This window comes from Phocoena sinus, chromosome 20, assembly GCF_008692025.1.
Source record: "Phocoena sinus isolate mPhoSin1 chromosome 20, mPhoSin1.pri, whole genome shotgun sequence".
NCBI classification, from domain to species: domain Eukaryota; kingdom Metazoa; phylum Chordata; class Mammalia; order Artiodactyla; family Phocoenidae; genus Phocoena; species Phocoena sinus.
The window spans coordinates 57663314-57681717 of record NC_045782.1 but is presented as its reverse complement, the minus strand read 5'-3'; the positions used below and the strand labels follow the sequence as shown (position 1 = coordinate 57681717).

Sequence of the window (18404 nt, the reverse complement as noted above, 5' to 3'; positions counted from 1 at the left end):
TTTTCTGGCTGCCCCAGAAGGGCGGTGCAGCTGGCAGCCATCCCAGCTGCCTGGTGATAGGCGTGTGCGAGAGATACCAACCTCACAGGTCACTGTGTGTGTGTTCATTGCATGTGTTTTTCAGGCCAACAGCAGGCTGAAGCAGACTGAGAAAGAATACACTCAGAAGCTTGCCAAATCCTCACAGGTAAGAGCTTTAAAGAAAAAAAGAGCAAAACCAAAACAAACAAGAGAGAAACCTACCATAAAAGCGCTTGTACTTTAGAGCCGGAGGTGAGTCTCCTCAGTTTTTACGGGTCAGCATCGTAGTTTTGAGGAGCATACAGATGCTATTACGATTTCAGTCTCAACTTCCCGAAATCAGGCATATTGAACCCTTTGAACCGACACACACACGCACACACGCTCACACACACACTCAGATGTTGTAAAACCAGCCTGTGTACTTGAACAAGTCCAGGCTGAAACACATTTCCCAGGGGCTGGAGATACACACCCACATCTGTGATGTAAGCGGTTTGATACCATCTGTGCTTTTTTTGCAGTATGCCATTTTGCTGCACCTAAAGACCGCTTAACAACAGGATTCAAAATGGCAAGTATACTGGGTGAAATTAGCACCTCAACTGTTGACCCCTTTTGGGAAAAAGAAGAATTGCAAGGGTCAGCATTCACATCTTGCTGGATGTTGTTACCGTAGGTTACGGTAGAGGCTGAACACGTGTCTCGACTTGAGTCACGATGCTTGGAGGCCTTCTTCTGCACAAGTTGTTACAATGATGTCCTCTGGCGTCATCTAGGGAATTCCAAACATTCCTTAGTCGTATGAGTCATTGTGGAATAAATAAAAGGCTAATTTTCATCTTACAGATGGATAGATTAAGCCATTTCACTTTGTGGACATCATATCTGACGATTTTTAAAATCAATTTTTCTTAGTATTTTTGCCATGTATAGTGAGATGTGGCAGTCAACGGAAATGTACGTACACAGTGGTAGTACTACCAACGCTACAACAAAGCAATAATGAAATTAAGAATTTTATGGGGCACTAATCATATTGATTCATTCAGTTTCATTCACAGGAACTCTGGGGTTAGAAACTATTACTGGCCCCATTTTACCGTTTGAGAAAACTGAGACTCAGAGAGGTGAGGTCACGCAGGTTAGCAAGTGACTAAGCCAGGACCCAACCTGTCTTCGACATTGGAACGGAAGGTCTTAACCTGACACCACCAAGTCTGGCCCAACCCCTCACGTTTTTAATATGGCAAAACTCTGCCGATAATTATGAAATTGCTTAGGTTCTACAGTTATTTCTAAAATGTGCATATATTATATAATTCACATCCCATTAGGAAAGCAAAAAGTCTTTGTCTAAGTGAAGACGAACGTGTTTATCTAAAAGATGACGGTGATGTCTCGAGGGCCATTATTCCAGGAAATAACATGGGGAAATATCCTTTTTAATCCACTGAGAGAGATTCTTATAATCAAAAGAAATCTTATTACTCCAAAAGCTAAACTAAAACGTGAAAAAACCCGGCTGGCATACCCTTACATCCTGCTTATTTTGGTTTACGTTAAATGGCGGAGGTAGACCAAAAGCGAGCTGATAGAAATGCTTAAACACTGAGAGTATTTAAGTTTTACCTAAAGGAAGGTGTGAAGAAGCCTGACTGGTCCTCATTAAAGCAAATTAAATGTAAGTTGGGGGGAAGAAAGCCTAAGCTTTGGAGTCCACAGACCTGAGTCCGAATACCAGCCCCACCACTTACGTGACCTTGAGCGTGTGTAAAATGGGGGAGTAGTATACTTACCTCAGCACAATGCCAGAAAAGTGCTTAGCACAGGGCCTGGGACACGGTAAAGCATTTAACAGCCATTAGTTCTTATAGGAGCCTATGAAATCTCAGTGGAGAAAGGAAAGGGGGAGCAAAGAATGAAAAATGTATGGACGGAGCAAGAAATTATGTATTTTAAATTTATTTCTGGGTGTTCCAGAACTGATAAAATCTCCCTCCAGAATTTGGAGAGGCAAAGGGTTGCTGGATATTTCCCCGTGTAAGGACATGAAGGAGGTAGGAGCAGACATCAGCTGGTGTCGTGAGCTGTGGCCACCCTTCATAAGTGAAAGGGCAGTGTAGCACCCAAAAAGAAAAATCCTAGAAAAGATAGAATAACACGATACAAGATAGTCCGCCTTCTCGTAAGAGGTAGGATGACCTTACATTACGAACATTTTGTTTGCCCACCTCTAAATAATAGAAATATTTATATGCATATAAATATATGTATATGTTTATATCTGTGAACTGGCATTTGAGAAACACTCGTCTATAATAAAGTCAGTTCAGAGAAACAGATTATTTGAAAATAAACCGTATGCAACAGAACTGTGGATGGACTTCTGCTGTTTCCCAGTGATGGTCTGCTGGAATCTCGAACTCATATCTCGGCTGAGGAGGGTGCCCGAATCAAAGCTGCTTAACTGTTTATCAGATTTTTTAAAATCCCTCTCTCAAAAAAAAAAAGTAATAAGATGGATGCATTAGTAATGAATACACTGGTACCTAGGGAAGCATCAGGTTAAATTTGGAAAATATTTTAATACTCCCTTAAAGGAAGTCACTTAACCTTTAAGATTTTATCAAGCTCCAGGACCTAGTAGACCATGCACTCTGAACGCTCACAGGCCCCGGACGGCACCCCTCCTGGGTCGCTCGGTGTTCACCCTGATGGCAACGGTGGCACCATCCCTGAGAACACTCCCAAATATAACTTCCATCAGAATCGCGTATTTGTTCTTTTTTATCTTAATATTACATATTAACCTTGCCTTTTCATCTTTCATGTGGTTTTCCCCACTCATCTGACTTACCTAGTGGTCATTTTTCAAAGAAAGCTATTGCCGTTTTTGCAGGAATGTAGGTAGCTGCGGAGAAATGCTAGCAGAGCCTGCCCATCGCTGAGGGACCGACGTCCCCCCACATGGCCCCCAAGCTCCCACTGGCGCAGACTAGAGCCTGGGCTCATGCCCCGTACCCATATGCCCCCCTCCCTGCCACTCTTCAGGGTGGCCACCCAGAAGGCACGGGTGCCCCTCTTCCACTTATTTTCTGGGGATCTTCAATGTTTGCCAAACCTTGCCATGTATGCCTTGTCCAGTGTATTTTAAAGAAGAGTTTTATGAAAATCTCAAACTCTACTATGATCTAAAAAACAAGAGAGTTAAAAATGAAATCTGAACCTCTATTTAGAACCCTGTTATTTTTAAGACCTAAGAAGCCCACTGACATTTATGCAAAGTAGAAATTGCTTAGCAATATGACGAAATGTTACAGCTTTCGTTGGTTCGGTTGCTCGCAGTATTAGCCCCAAGTAACTTTCCTCCTGCTTCCCCAGATCTTAAGTTTGAATATCCATGTGGAAATGCTCTCATCCACTTCCTTCTCTGAAGCTAATACAGGATAGACATTTAGTTGAGTGGTAGCATTTTGTCTTACGATTTTTAATATGATTCAGTCAAACCCGGTGGCGTTTGAGTATGATTGCACAGGTCAGTTTTTCTTTTTCTCAGAAACTTTTTACATTATTACTCTATGAAAAGACTAAATTATCTCAATATAATTTGCCAGGGAATTATTTTTTCTTATTTACTGTGATTATAGTTCCAATACTTAAATATCTGTCGAGTGCCGGTTGTGTGCCCTGAGCTAAGGAGAGAATAGTCCGTTGTCTTATACTCTAGGTCTACAGCCAAGACCCAATTCATCTAGTTCGTGTGATTATTTCGCAATCTTAAAGTAAACCTCAAATCTGCTTCCAATATTATCCATATTTCAGCCGCCTCTCTAAATCCATCATGTCTGTCAGTCTATCAATTCATTTATCTATATGAGGTATTTCACCTGAAGTGTTTTGACGCTCTCCCTATATCATCTTCATAAGTTTTAAAATATAACTTGCCAAAGATAATCTCATTATCTCCCCGAAGGAATTCCATTATTCCCGCAAAGAGCGTTAAGGCTTCATTTTCTACACAAAAGCGAGTGTGTTCTCCTCAGAGCATCCTGGTCTTCACCCGTCATTCCTTCCAAAACCTGCATTTATTTATTTTTGATGTACGCTGTCATAAATCTTCTGAAAAGAAGAGATCCATGTCTTATGTCCTGGTGGTCATTTGAAGAGCCCCCAAATATTTTTTACCTTCAGTCTTGGTCAGTTAGAAGCGAATCTAAACCTTACTAAGTTTTAAAGACACAAAATTACTTTGTGCCATAAAAACGCGCCGTGTAATCGTGGTGGCGGTATACGAATCTACACGTGATAAAATTGCGTGACAGAACTAAACACACACGTGCGCGCGCACACACACACACACACACACACACACACTGAACACATTACAGAATTAAACTCACCACTTCTACCACGTTTCAGTTTACTCAACTTGAAACACTGCACTAGTCATTGCAATAGTTATTTTTACTATTTGGCCCCATGTTCTTATAAAATATCACTCTTAAGTTTCATGCTGGGCCAAGGCAATCTGGTTGTTGCTTATCTCCAGCTCCCCTTGCTCTGTGACTGTGAGTGAGCTGATGGCTCTGTGCCCCAGTTTTTGACATTTACTCTAAGAATTTAACCTTCCCTGTTTCAGAGGAGTGCTATGAGAATTAACTGAATTGCAGCCAGAATGGAAACACTTAATCAAAATTCAGAAAACAGACGAAAACATCTTCATTCTCAGTAAACGAATCCCTCTTCTCATTGCAGAAGGTTCAGATTTGCATTTAAAAATATTAATATATTTTGTCATTTATTTCACACTTGTTTTATATTTGATTATTTACAAACTCTAAGTGTTAACCTTTGTTACAGTGAGTTTGCTCACTTCTCAAAGCTTAAATGTTCCTTCTTTGGGTAAATATGCTACTCATGTCAGTAGTAACAACTAATGCTTCTGTAGCACTTGGCATCTGGGAGACTCCAGACACTTTCTATTTACTGCCTTATGATACTGGAATCTAGTTTTGTCATCAAATAATAGTTGAAAAACTGAGCTTCAAGGAAAATATAGTACTAACTGGTTCAGTGTTTCTCACCAGTCAGCCCTTCTCCTATAGACCCAACAGCATAAAGTTCTAACCCAGGACCAAGGTTGCTTCTTTTATTAGAAGAAACAACCATTTCCTGCTTTTGAAAGGTCGATCACGATTGAATTTGAAAGGAAATGGATACATCCAAACCAAAGGAAGAGCAGTGCTCTCAGTAAACCTATTAAAGAAAAGGTCCCTCATCCGATTTACTTTGAGACCATGGAGGGAAGCCAGTCATGGAGAGACCCGGTTCTCAAATGTAGCGAATACTGCGGGAGCCTCTGAAATGACTCATTTGAACCAAAAATAAACTTTCATGGATATATACCAGTTAGGAAGAAAGCAACCTATTTGGAACCGTATCATAATAAACGTCTCTTCAATACCAAAACCTTGTTTAAAAGGAAGACAAAGTAGTAGCTAGTTAAGGGGAACCAACTAGTACAGCCTTCGACCTGTCTGCAGGGTTCACATCCTGCCTGTCTCCCGGTCGCATGGCATCTTCAGCGAGGTCACGGGTTGACCTCTTGCGCTGCCTCTGCCTCTCCATTTATAAAAGATGGGCAATGACAGTGCGTGTCACACAGTAGTAGCTGACACAGGAGCGGAAGTGCTTAGCACAGTACACGAGCGTTAGTAAACACTCAGAAATCATTGTGTAGAATTAGGTAGCTGTGGACCGTGAGCTCTGTTCATGATCTTCTTTGGTTATTAGAGTTCAAAGTATTATGAAAGGCGAAACAGGTTTTCTTTCACCCTAACAAGTACGTTTCTCAGGAAAATGAATCCTGACACATTTCATAGTTTTGAGATCACAGATGTCCTTTCCTCTGATGAGTAAACATTGTGGAATGTTATAGTGGGAACGGCTTCCAAGTATATTTGGTTCAGCAGTTGTTCACCATTCACAGTTTTATTATAGTCTTTTATCGTGTGGAATTTCATGCGTTCGTGTGTGTGATACATTCATTGAAAATATTTAGTTTGTGGACTAGAGTTTTGCCAAATCCATTCTTTCGTGAAGCATAAATACATATAAAATAGAGGCCTCTCACTGAAGAATTTGAAGCTACAGCATGCTGTTCTCATTTTAGATCATAGCAGAGCTTCAGACGACCATCTCCTCTCTGAAAGAGGAGAGCAGCCAGCAGCGGCTCGCTGCAGAAAGGCAGCTCCAGGACGTTGTACAGAAGTTTGAAGATGAGAAGCAGCAGCTGATTAGAGATAATGACCGAGCAATCAAGGTAATCTGGAGACCCCAGTAACCAGTGGTGCCAGCTGCTTTAATGTAATTAAAAGGAGGGCTGAAACCCCGGCAGTGGGCGGATGAGTGCAGGTATCTGGCTTGCTCACCCAGCCTGCAGTAATCCATTCACTGGACTCTAACTTCGATGTAGCCAGTGACTCAGGCTGCCTTCCCTCTAAAAGATCACATGCCGGCGGAAAAAGTCATTTTGGGCGAGCCCAGTCCATTCACATGGAACAAATATTTGAAAAATACCCCATCCTTTCTCTTGAGGGCCACTTTGGAGCTGTCTCTTGAAATGAGAAGGACTGTTTTAGCCCAGGACTGCTGCTGAACTGAGAAGTCAGCTTCCAGTTTACATTCTGTTCTCTGCCCACATCCTTTCATTACGGGTTCGCACCATGAGAAAGAACCTGTTGGAGGTTTGGAATGCCAGCCATCCGATATGCTTGGACACCGTACTGTGTGGCTGCTGAGAACCTAGGTTGTTTCCAAATGGCTTCAGAGGATCACACCTTTAATAGCCACAGAAAATCCCCTGGACCCCGATTCTTTAGGTGGTAGGCAGTTAGATCTCCAAGTAGTTTCTTCTTGGCTTCATAGCAGTGAATATCTTTGTAAGTGTCTACATCGTGCTGTGTTTAATCTGTGAGGATAAGCATCTGGAAACCTTTACAAATAAGATTTAAAAGAGAACAAAACATGTTTTAAAGAATTCCCAGCAAAAGATTATTTTTCAGTGATTTTACTTTGTTATAACAGTGCTTGAAGTATGTGATCATACAAAGCAAAGAAAAGTAAAAGAGACATTTGGGTCACTGCCTTTTTCTGCCTAATCCCTCCATCTTTCTTTTCTCGAGCCTATCGTAGGCAATCTGAGTAATTTAGGGAGAAGTCAGTGTTAATGTCAGTTGCTTTGTTGTATATACCCTTTAAGCCTGGACAGCACTGAATACAAGAAAAACCTTAAGACATGGACCAAACCTTAGAGGCAAGTATATCCAGCCTCCTCACTCTACAGGCGACGACTTGTTTTGTCGTTAATGAGATTTTTCCTGTATTTTTCCATCTGTGAGCGTTTTCTCCCCCTACGTGTGATGAGACAAAAAAAGATGTTTCTTTTTCATATTCTGGTAATTTTCACAAATCTTTGAAACTCTTCATTTATAGATGCAGAGGAAGTACTCATGGATCTGTAGAACTGTTTTGCTTTGCGTGAACTGAGTTACAACTTTATTTAAATTCTTTTGCTATATAAAAATTTCATTTTACATGAGTTTCTTTTCCACTTGATACCCAGATACCGGGTGGTAGGTAATTTCCACATTTTCAATAAGTAATTGAATCCCAATATATGCAAAAGGGGAACATTCATTTACTTCATAACGACAGAGTTTCCAGTACTGTTTCTCAAAGATTGAAACATCTTGAAAGAAATGTAATTAGTACAACTGCCTATTTTTAATTAATTTTTCTGTAGTTTTAATCCATTCACCTGTTAAAAGGGAAAAACATTCTGACCCTAATTTCCAACAGACTGTCTAATCATAAAGACTGAAGTTGAAGTTAAAAGATGGCAGTATATATATATATATATATATATATATGTGTGTACATATTTATATTTATGACATATAATGACCAAAACATAGGTACCGGAAAATAATTAAAATCACGATGTAGATAAGATATAGTTGAGTTTTGATTCACTCACGTAGATTATGGATAAAGTGAATGACGTTTTCTTCCACTAACCTATATCAGATAGTTAACGTATAGGCACTTGTTGCCTTTCTTCCACTAACCTATATCAGATAGTTAATGTATAGGCACTTGTTGCCTTTCTTTCACTAACCTATATCAGATAGTTAATGTATAGGCACTTGTTGCCTTTCTTCCACTAACCTATATCAGATAGTTAACGTATAGGCACTTGTTGCCTTTCTTCCACTAACCTATATCAGATAGTTAATGTATAGGCACTTGTTGCCTTTCTTTCACTAACCTATATCAGATAGTTAATGTATAGGCACTTGTTGCCTTTCTTCCACTAACCTATATCAGATAGTTAATGTATAGGCACTTGTTGCCTTTCTTTCACTAACCTATATCAGATAGTTAATGTATAGGCACTTGTTGCCTTTCTTCCACTAACCTATATCAGATAGTTAACGTATAGGCACTTGTTGCCTTTCTTCCACTAACCTATATCAGATAGTTAATGTATAGGCACTTGTTGCCTTTCTTTCACTAACCTATATCAGATAGTTAATGTATAGGCACTTGTTGCCTTTCTTCCACTAACCTATATCAGATAGTTAATGTATAGGCACTTGTTGCCTTTCTTTCACTAACCTATATCAGATAGTTAATGTATAGGCACTTGTTGCCTTTCTTCCACTAACCTATATCAGATAGTTAACGTATAGGCACTTGTTGCCTTTCTTCCACTAACCTATATCAGATAGTTAATGTATAGGCACTTGTTGCCTTTCTTTCACTAACCTATATCAGATAGTTAATGTATAGGCACTTGTTGCCTTTCTTTCACTAACCTATATCAGATAGTTAATGTATAGGCACTTGTTGCCTTTCTTTCACTAACCTATATCAGATAGTTAATGTATAGGCACTTGTTGCCTTTCTTTCACTAACCTATATCAGATAGTTAATGTATAGGCACTTGTTGCCTTTCTTTCACTAACCTATATCAGATAGTTAATGTATAGGCACTTGTTGCCTTTCTTCCACTAACCTATATCAGATAGTTAACGTATAGGCACTTGTTGCCTTTCTTTCACTAACCTATATCAGATAGTTAACGTATAGGCACTTGTTGCCTTTCTTTCACTAACCTATATCAGATAGTTAACGTATAGGCACTTGTTGCCTTTCTTTCACTAACCTATATCAGATAGTTAACGTATAGGCACTTGTTGCCTTTCTTTCACTAACCTATATCAGATAGTTAACGTATAGGCACTTGTTGCCTTTCTTTCACTAACCTATATCAGATAGTTAACGTATAGGCACTTGTTGCCTTTCTTTCACTAACCTATATCAGATAGTTAACGTATAGGCACTTGTTGCCTTTCTTTCACTAACCTATATCAGATAGTTAATGTATAGGCACTTGTTGCCTTTCTTTCACTAACCTATATCAGATAGTTAATGTATAGGCACTTGTTGCTTTTCTATCACTAACCTATATCAGATAGTTAATGTATAGGCACTTGTTGCCTTTCTTCCACTAACCTATATCAGATAGTTAATGTATAGGCACTTGTTGCCTTTCTTCCACTAACCTATATCAGATAGTTAACGTATAGGCACTTGTTGCCTTTCTTTCACTAACCTATATCAGATAGTTAACGTATAGGCACTTGTTGCCTTTCTTTCACTAACCTATATCAGATAGTTAACGTATAGGCACTTGTTGCCTTTCTTCCACTAACCTATATCAGATAGTTAATGTATAGGCACTTGTTGCCTTTCTTTCACTAACCTATATCAGATAGTTAATGTATAGGCACTTGTTGCCTTTCTTTCACTAACCTATATCAGATAGTTAATGTATAGGCACTTGTTGCCTTTCTTTCACTAACCTATATCAGATAGTTAATGTATAGGCACTTGTTGCCTTTCTTTCACTAACCTATATCAGATAGTTAATGTATAGGCACTTGTTGCCTTTCTTTCACTAACCTATATCAGATAGTTAATGTATAGGCACTTGTTGCCTTTCTTCACTAACCTATATCAGATAGTTAACGTATAGGCACTTGTTGCCTTTCTTTCACTAACCTATATCAGATAGTTAACGTATAGGCACTTGTTGCCTTTCTTTCACTAACCTATATCAGATAGTTAACGTATAGGCACTTGTTGCCTTTCTTTCACTAACCTATATCAGATAGTTAACGTATAGGCACTTGTTGCCTTTCTTTCACTAACCTATATCAGATAGTTAACGTATAGGCACTTGTTGCCTTTCTTTCACTAACCTATATCAGATAGTTAACGTATAGGCACTTGTTGCCTTTCTTTCACTAACCTATATCAGATAGTTAACTGTATAGGCACTTGTTGCCTTTCTTTCACTAACCTATATCAGATAGTTAATGTATAGGCACTTGTTGCCTTTTCTATCACTAACCTATATCAGATAGTTAATGTATAGGCACTTGTTGCCTTTCTATCACTAACCTATATCAGATAGTTAATGTATAGGCACTTGTTGCCTTTCTTCCACTAACCTATATCAGATAGTTAATGTATAGGCACTTGTTGCCTTTCTTCCACTAACCTATATCAGATAGTTAATGTATAGGCACTTGTTGCCTTTCTTTCACTAACCATATCAGATAGTTAATGTATAGGCACTTGTTGCCTTTCTTTCACTAACCTATATCAGATAGTTAATGTATAGGCACTTGTTGCCTTTCTTTCACTAACCTATATCAGATAGTTAATGTATAGGCACTTGTTGCCTTTCTTTCACTAACCTATATCAGATAGTTAATGTATAGGCACTTGTTGCCTTTCTTTCACTAACCTATATCAGATAGTTAATGTATAGGCACTTGTTGCCTTTCTTTCACTAACCTATATCAGATAGTTAATGTATAGGCACTTGTTGCCTTTCTTTCACTAACCTATATCAGATAGTTAATGTATAGGCACTTGTTGCCTTTCTTTCACTAACCTATATCAGATAGTTAATGTATAGGCACTTGTTGCCTTTCTTTCACTAACCTATATCAGATAGTTAATGTATAGGCACTTGTTGCCTTTCTTTCACTAACCTATATCAGATAGTTAATGTATAGGCACTTGTTGCCTTTCTTTCACTAACCTATATCAGATAGTTAATGTATAGGCACTTGTTGCCTTTCTTCCACTAACCTATATCAGATAGTTAATGTATAGGCACTTGTTGCCTTTCTTTCACTAACCTATATCAGATAGTTAATGTATAGGCACTTGTTGCCTTTCTTTCACTAACCTATATCAGATAGTTAACGTATAGGCACTTGTTGCCTTTCTTTCACTAACCTATATCAGATAGTTAATGTATAGGCACTTGTTGCCTTTCTTCCACTAACCTATATCAGATAGTTAATCTATAGGCACTTGTTGCCTTTCTTCCACTAACCTATATCAGATAGTTAATGTATAGGCACTTGTTGCCTTTCTTTCACTAACCTATATCAGATAGTTAATGTATAGGCACTTGTTGCCTTTCTTTCACTAACCTATATCAGATAGTTAATGTATAGGCACTTGTTGCCTTTCTTTCACTAACCTATATCAGATAGTTAATGTATAGGCACTTGTTGCCTTTCTTCCACTAACCTATATCAGATAGTTAATGTATAGGCACTTGTTGCCTTTCTTTCACTAACCTATATCAGATAGTTAACGTATAGGCACTTGTTGCCTTTCTTTCCACTAACCTATATCAGATAGTTAATGTATAGGCACTTGTTGCCTTCTTCCACTAACCTATATCAGATAGTTAATGTATAGGCACTTGTTGCCTTTCTTTCACTAACCTATATCAGATAGTTAATGTATAGGCACTTGTTGCCTTTCTTCCACTAACCTATATCAGATAGTTAATGTATAGGCACTTGTTGCCTTTCTTTCACTAACCTATATCAGATAGTTAATGTATAGGCACTTGTTGCCTTTCTTTCACTAACCTATATCAGATAGTTAATGTATAGGCACTTGTTGCCTTTCTTCCACTAACCTATATCAGATAGTTAATGTATAGGCACTTGTTGCCTTTCTTTCACTAACCTATATCAGATAGTTAACGTATAGGCACTTGTTGCCTTTCTTCCACTAACCTATATCAGATAGTTAATGTATAGGCACTTGTTGCCTTTCTTCCACTAACCTATATCAGATAGTTAATGTATAGGCACTTGTTGCCTTTCTTTCACTAACCTATATCAGATAGTTAATGTATAGGCACTTGTTGCCTTTCTTCCACTAACCTATATCAGATAGTTAATGTATAGGCACTTGTTGCCTTTCTTTCACTAACCTATATCAGATAGTTAATGTATAGGCACTTGTTGCCTTTCTTCCACTAACCTATATCAGATAGTTAATGTATAGGCACTTGTTGCCTTTCTTCCACTAACCTATATCAGATAGTTAATGTATAGGCACTTGTTGCCTTTCTTTCACTAACCTATATCAGATAGTTAATGTATAGGCACTTGTTGCCTTTCTTCCACTAACCTATATCAGATAGTTAATGTATAGGCACTTGTTGCCTTTCTTCCACTAACCTATATCAGATAGTTAATGTATAGGCACTTGTTGCCTTTCTTTCACTAACCTATATCAGATAGTTAATGTATAGGCACTTGTTGCCTTTCTTTCACTAACCTATATCAGATAGTTAATGTATAGGCACTTGTTGCCTTTCTTTCACTAACCTATATCAGATAGTTAATGTATAGGCACTTGTTGCCTTTCTTTCACTAACCTATATCAGATAGTTAATGTATAGGCACTTGTTGCCTTTCTTTCACTAACCTATATCAGATAGTTAATGTATAGGCACTTGTTGCCTTTCTTTCACTAACCTATATCAGATAGTTAATGTATAGGCACTTGTTGCCTTTCTTCCACTAACCTATATCAGATAGTTAATGTATAGGCACTTGTTGCCTTTCTTTCACTAACCTATATCAGATAGTTAATGTATAGGCACTTGTTGCCTTTCTTTCACTAACCTATATCAGATAGTTAAGGTATAGGCACTTGTTGCCTTTCTTTCACTAACCTATATCAGATAGTTAATGTATAGGCACTTGTTGCCTTTCTTTCACTAACCTATATCAGATAGTTAATGTATAGGCACTTGTTGCCTTTCTTTCACTAACCTATATCAGATAGTTAATGTATAGGCACTTGTTGCCTTTCTTCCACTAACCTATATCAGATAGTTAATGTATAGGCACTTGTTGCCTTTCTTCCACTAACCTATATCAGATAGTTAACGTATAGGCACTTGTTGCCTTTCTTCCACTAACCTATATCAGATAGTTAACGTATAGGCACTTGTTGCCTTTCTTTCACTAACCTATATCAGATAGTTAACGTATAGGCACTTGTTGCCTTTCTTCCACTAACCTATATCAGATAGTTAACGTATAGGCACTTGTTGCCTTTCTTCCACTAACCTATATCAGATAGTTAACGTATAGGCACTTGTTGCCTTTCTTCCACTAACCTATATCAGATAGTTAATGTATAGGCACTTGTTGCCTTTCTTTCACTAACCTATATCAGATAGTTAATGTATAGGCACTTGTTGCCTTTCTTCCACTAACCTATATCAGATAGTTAATGTATAGGCACTTGTTGCCTTTCTTCCACTAACCTATATCAGATAGTTAATGTATAGGCACTTGTTGCCTTTCTTTCACTAACCTATATCAGATAGTTAATGTATAGGCACTTGTTGCCTTTCTTTCACTAACCTATATCAGATAGTTAATGTATAGGCACTTGTTGCCTTTCTTTCACTAACCTATATCAGATAGTTAATGTATAGGCACTTGTTGCCTTTCTTTCACTAACCTATATCAGATAGTTAATGTATAGGCACTTGTTGCCTTTCTTTCACTAACCTATATCAGATAGTTAATGTATAGGCACTTGTTGCCTTTCTTTCACTAACCTATATCAGATAGTTAATGTATAGGCACTTGTTGCCTTTCTTCCACTAACCTATATCAGATAGTTAATGTATAGGCACTTGTTGCCTTTCTTTCACTAACCTATATCAGATAGTTAATGTATAGGCACTTGTTGCCTTTCTTTCACTAACCTATATCAGATAGTTAATGTATAGGCACTTGTTGCCTTTCTTTCACTAACCTATATCAGATAGTTAATGTATAGGCACTTGTTGCCTTTCTTTCACTAACCTATATCAGATAGTTAATGTATAGGCACTTGTTGCCTTTCTTTCACTAACCTATATCAGATAGTTAATGTATAGGCACTTGTTGCCTTTCTTCCACTAACCTATATCAGATAGTTAACGTATAGGCACTTGTTGCCTTTCTTCCACTAACCTATATCAGATAGTTAACGTATAGGCACTTGTTGCCTTTCTTCCACTAACCTATATCAGATAGTTAACGTATAGGCACTTGTTGCCTTTCTTTCACTAACCTATATCAGATAGTTAACGTATAGGCACTTGTTGCCTTTCTTTCACTAACCTATATCAGATAGTTAACGTATAGGCACTTGTTGCCTTTCTTTCACTAACCTATATCAGATAGTTAACGTATAGGCACTTGTTGCCTTTCTTTCACTAACCTATATCAGATAGTTAACGTATAGGCACTTGTTGCCTTTCTTTCACTAACCTATATCAGATAGTTAACGTATAGGCACTTGTTGCCTTTCTTTCACTAACCTATATCAGATAGTTAACGTATAGGCACTTGTTGCCTTTCTTTCACTAACCTATATCAGATAGTTAACGTATAGGCACTTGTTGCCTTTCTTTCACTAACCTATATCAGATAGTTAACGTATAGGCACTTGTTGCCTTTCTTTCACTAACCTATATCAGATAGTTAACGTATAGGCACTTGTTGCCTTTCTTTCACTAACCTATATCAGATAGTTAACGTATAGGCACTTGTTGCCTTTCTTTCACTAACCTATATCAGATAGTTAATGTATAGGCACTTGTTGCCTTTCTTTCACTAACCTATATCAGATAGTTAATGTATAGGCACTTGTTGCTTTTCTATCACTAACCTATATCAGATAGTTAATGTATAGGCACTTGTTGCCTTTCTTCCACTAACCTATATCAGATAGTTAATGTATAGGCACTTGTTGCCTTTCTTCCACTAACCTATATCAGATAGTTAATGTATAGGCACTTGTTGCCTTTCTTTCACTAACCTATATCAGATAGTTAATGTATAGGCACTTGTTGCCTTTCTTTCACTAACCAATATCAGATAGTTAATGTATAGGCACTTGTTGCCTTTCTTTCACTAACCTATATCAGATAGTTAATGTATAGGCACTTGTTGCCTTTCTTTCACTAACCTATATCAGATAGTTAATGTATAGGCACTTGTTGCCTTTCTTTCACTAACCTATATCAGATAGTTAATGTATAGGCACTTGTTGCCTTTCTTTCACTAACCTATATCAGATAGTTAATGTATAGGCACTTGTTGCCTTTCTTTCACTAACCTATATCAGATAGTTAATGTATAGGCACTTGTTGCCTTTCTTTCACTAACCTATATCAGATAGTTAATGTATAGGCACTTGTTGCCTTTCTTTCACTAACCTATATCAGATAGTTAATGTATAGGCACTTGTTGCCTTTCTTTCACTAACCTATATCAGATAGTTAATGTATAGGCACTTGTTGCCTTTCTTTCACTAACCTATATCAGATAGTTAATGTATAGGCACTTGTTGCCTTTCTTTCACTAACCTATATCAGATAGTTAATGTATAGGCACTTGTTGCCTTTCTTTCACTAACCTATATCAGATAGTTAATGTATAGGCACTTGTTGCCTTTCTTTCACTAACCTATATCAGATAGTTAATGTATAGGCACTTGTTGCCTTTCTTTCACTAACCTATATCAGATAGTTAATGTATAGGCACTTGTTGCCTTTCTTTCACTAACCTATATCAGATAGTTAATGTATAGGCACTTGTTGCCTTTCTTTCACTAACCTATATCAGATAGTTAATGTATAGGCACTTGTTGCCTTTCTTTCACTAACCTATATCAGATAGTTAATGTATAGGCACTTGTTGCCTTTCTTTCACTAACCTATATCAGATAGTTAATGTATAGGCACTTGTTGCCTTTCTTTCACTAACCTATATCAGATAGTTAATGTATAGGCACTTGTTGCCTTTCTTTCACTAACCTATATCAGATAGTTAATGTATAGGCACTTGTTGCCTTTCTTTCACTAACCTATATCAGATAGTTAATGTATAGGCACTTGTTGCCTTTCTTTCACTAACCTATATCAGATAGTTAATGTATAGGCACTTGTTGCCTTTCTTTCACTAACCTATATCAGATAGTTAATGTATAGGCACTTGTTGCCTTTCTTTCACTAACCTATATCAGATAGTTAATGTATAGGCACTTGTTGCCTTTCTTTCACTAACCTATATCAGATAGTTAATGTATAGGCACTTGTTGCCTTTCTTTCACTAACCTATATCAGATAGTTAATGTATAGGCACTTGTTGCCTTTCTTTCACTAACCTATATCAGATAGTTAATGTATAGGCACTTGTTGCCTTTCTTTCACTAACCTATATCAGATAGTTAATGTATAGGCACTTGCTGCCTTTCTTTCACTAACCTATATCAGATAGTTAATGTATAGGCACTTGTTGCCTTTCTTCCACTAACCTATATCAGATAGTTAATGTATAGGCACTTGTTGCCTTTCTTTCACTAACCTATATCAGATAGTTAATGTATAGGCACTTGTTGCCTTTCTTTCACTAACCTATATCAGATAGTTAATGTATAGGCACTTGTTGCCTTTCTTTCACTAACCTATATCAGATAGTTAATGTATAGGCACTTGTTGCCTTTCTTTCACTAACCTATATCAGATAGTTAATGTATAGGCACTTGTTGCCTTTCTTTCACTAACCTATATCAGATAGTTAATGTATAGGCACTTGTTGCCTTTCTTTCACTAACCTATATCAGATAGTTAATGTATAGGCACTTGTTGCCTTTCTTTCACTAACCTATATCAGATAGTTAATGTATAGGCACTTGTTGCCTTTCTTTCACTAACCTATATCAGATAGTTAATGTATAGGCACTTGTTGCCTTTCTTTCACTAACCTATATCAGATAGTTAATGTATAGGCACTTGTTGCCTTTCTTTCACTAACCTATATCAGATAGTTAATGTATAGGCACTTGTTGCCTTTCTTTCACTAACCTATATCAGATAGTTAATGTATAGGCACTTGTTGCCTTTCTTTCACTAACCTATATCAGATAGTTAACGTATAGGCACTTGTTGCCTTTCTTTCACTAACCTATATCAGATAGTTAATGTATAGGCACTTGTTGCCTTTCTTTCACTAACCTATATCAGATAGTTAATGTATAGGCACTTGTTGCCTTTCTTTCACTAACCTATATCAGATAGTTAATGTATAAGCACTTGTTGCCTTTCTTTTACTAACCTATATCAGATAGTTAATGTATAAGCACTTGTTGCCTTTCTTTTACTAACCTATATCAATCAGATAGTTAATGTATAAGCACTTGTTGCCTTGCACGATTTTTTTTAGGCTGTGTCACAAAAAATAATAGGAAAAATAGCTGATATTTCTTCAACAAGTAGTATGTCCCAGGCTCTCTACCAAACATTTTCATTCACCTCACGTTCCATTGTCTCATTTAAGCTTTATGAGTAATTTTTACGAGGAAGAGTGTTTCTATCATCCCCATCTTACAGATGGGAAAACTGAGGCTCTGGGGTGAAGTAACCAGCCAGAGGTCAGATGGCCAGATAACTGTTAGAGCCAGGTTCAAGTCACGGTCTTCTGACCTGACAGCCTCAGCTATTAACCGTTACACCAGACCCCTGCATCTACACTGTCTGTGAAAGTGAATCGGTTACCAAGCACGTGACCAAGTCAGGGTGTCGTCACTCTGGTTCCCTGTCTGCCTGAATGATGACAGCACTTTTGCAACAGCTGTTTGATCTGGACATTCTAATTGTGTGTGAGTGTTTTGTACACGCAGATACATGGAGGGATAGAGATACTCAGAGAGAGACAGAGTCACCCCGAGGCTTGTATTTGGTTTTCTGAGACCAAGTACATTTGCCTGCATGTAGATTCAAGTAAGCTCGTATGGACCTAATACTTTGCAGTATTAGGTCTTACTGTGTTTAAATATCCACTGTAAGAACAGTGTGCGTGTGCTCATTATGAAGTGTGCCTCACCCCGCTTTCTGGGTGGAGGACAGAGTGCACAGA

The 18404-nt window shown here is 37.7% G+C and overlaps 1 protein-coding gene across 15 annotated transcripts in view; it reads left to right on the top strand.

The window, feature by feature from the left end:
• Positions 1 to 18404, top strand: part of CEP112 (centrosomal protein 112) — a 426576-nt gene that overhangs the window by 325144 nt on the left and 83028 nt on the right. For 12 of the 15 annotated variants that reach the window (XM_032616346.1, XM_032616345.1, XM_032616350.1 and 9 more), the window contains 2 exons: positions 125 to 187; positions 6197 to 6346. The exons of 1 other annotated variant lie outside the window; for it this stretch is intronic. In XM_032616346.1, the coding sequence (XP_032472237.1) occupies positions 125 to 187; positions 6197 to 6346 (213 nt within the window). Of the gene's footprint in view, positions 1 to 124; positions 188 to 545; positions 596 to 6196; positions 6347 to 18404 lie in introns of those variants that run through there. 2 more of the 15 variants (XM_032616354.1, XM_032616349.1) reach the window with 2 other exon arrangements.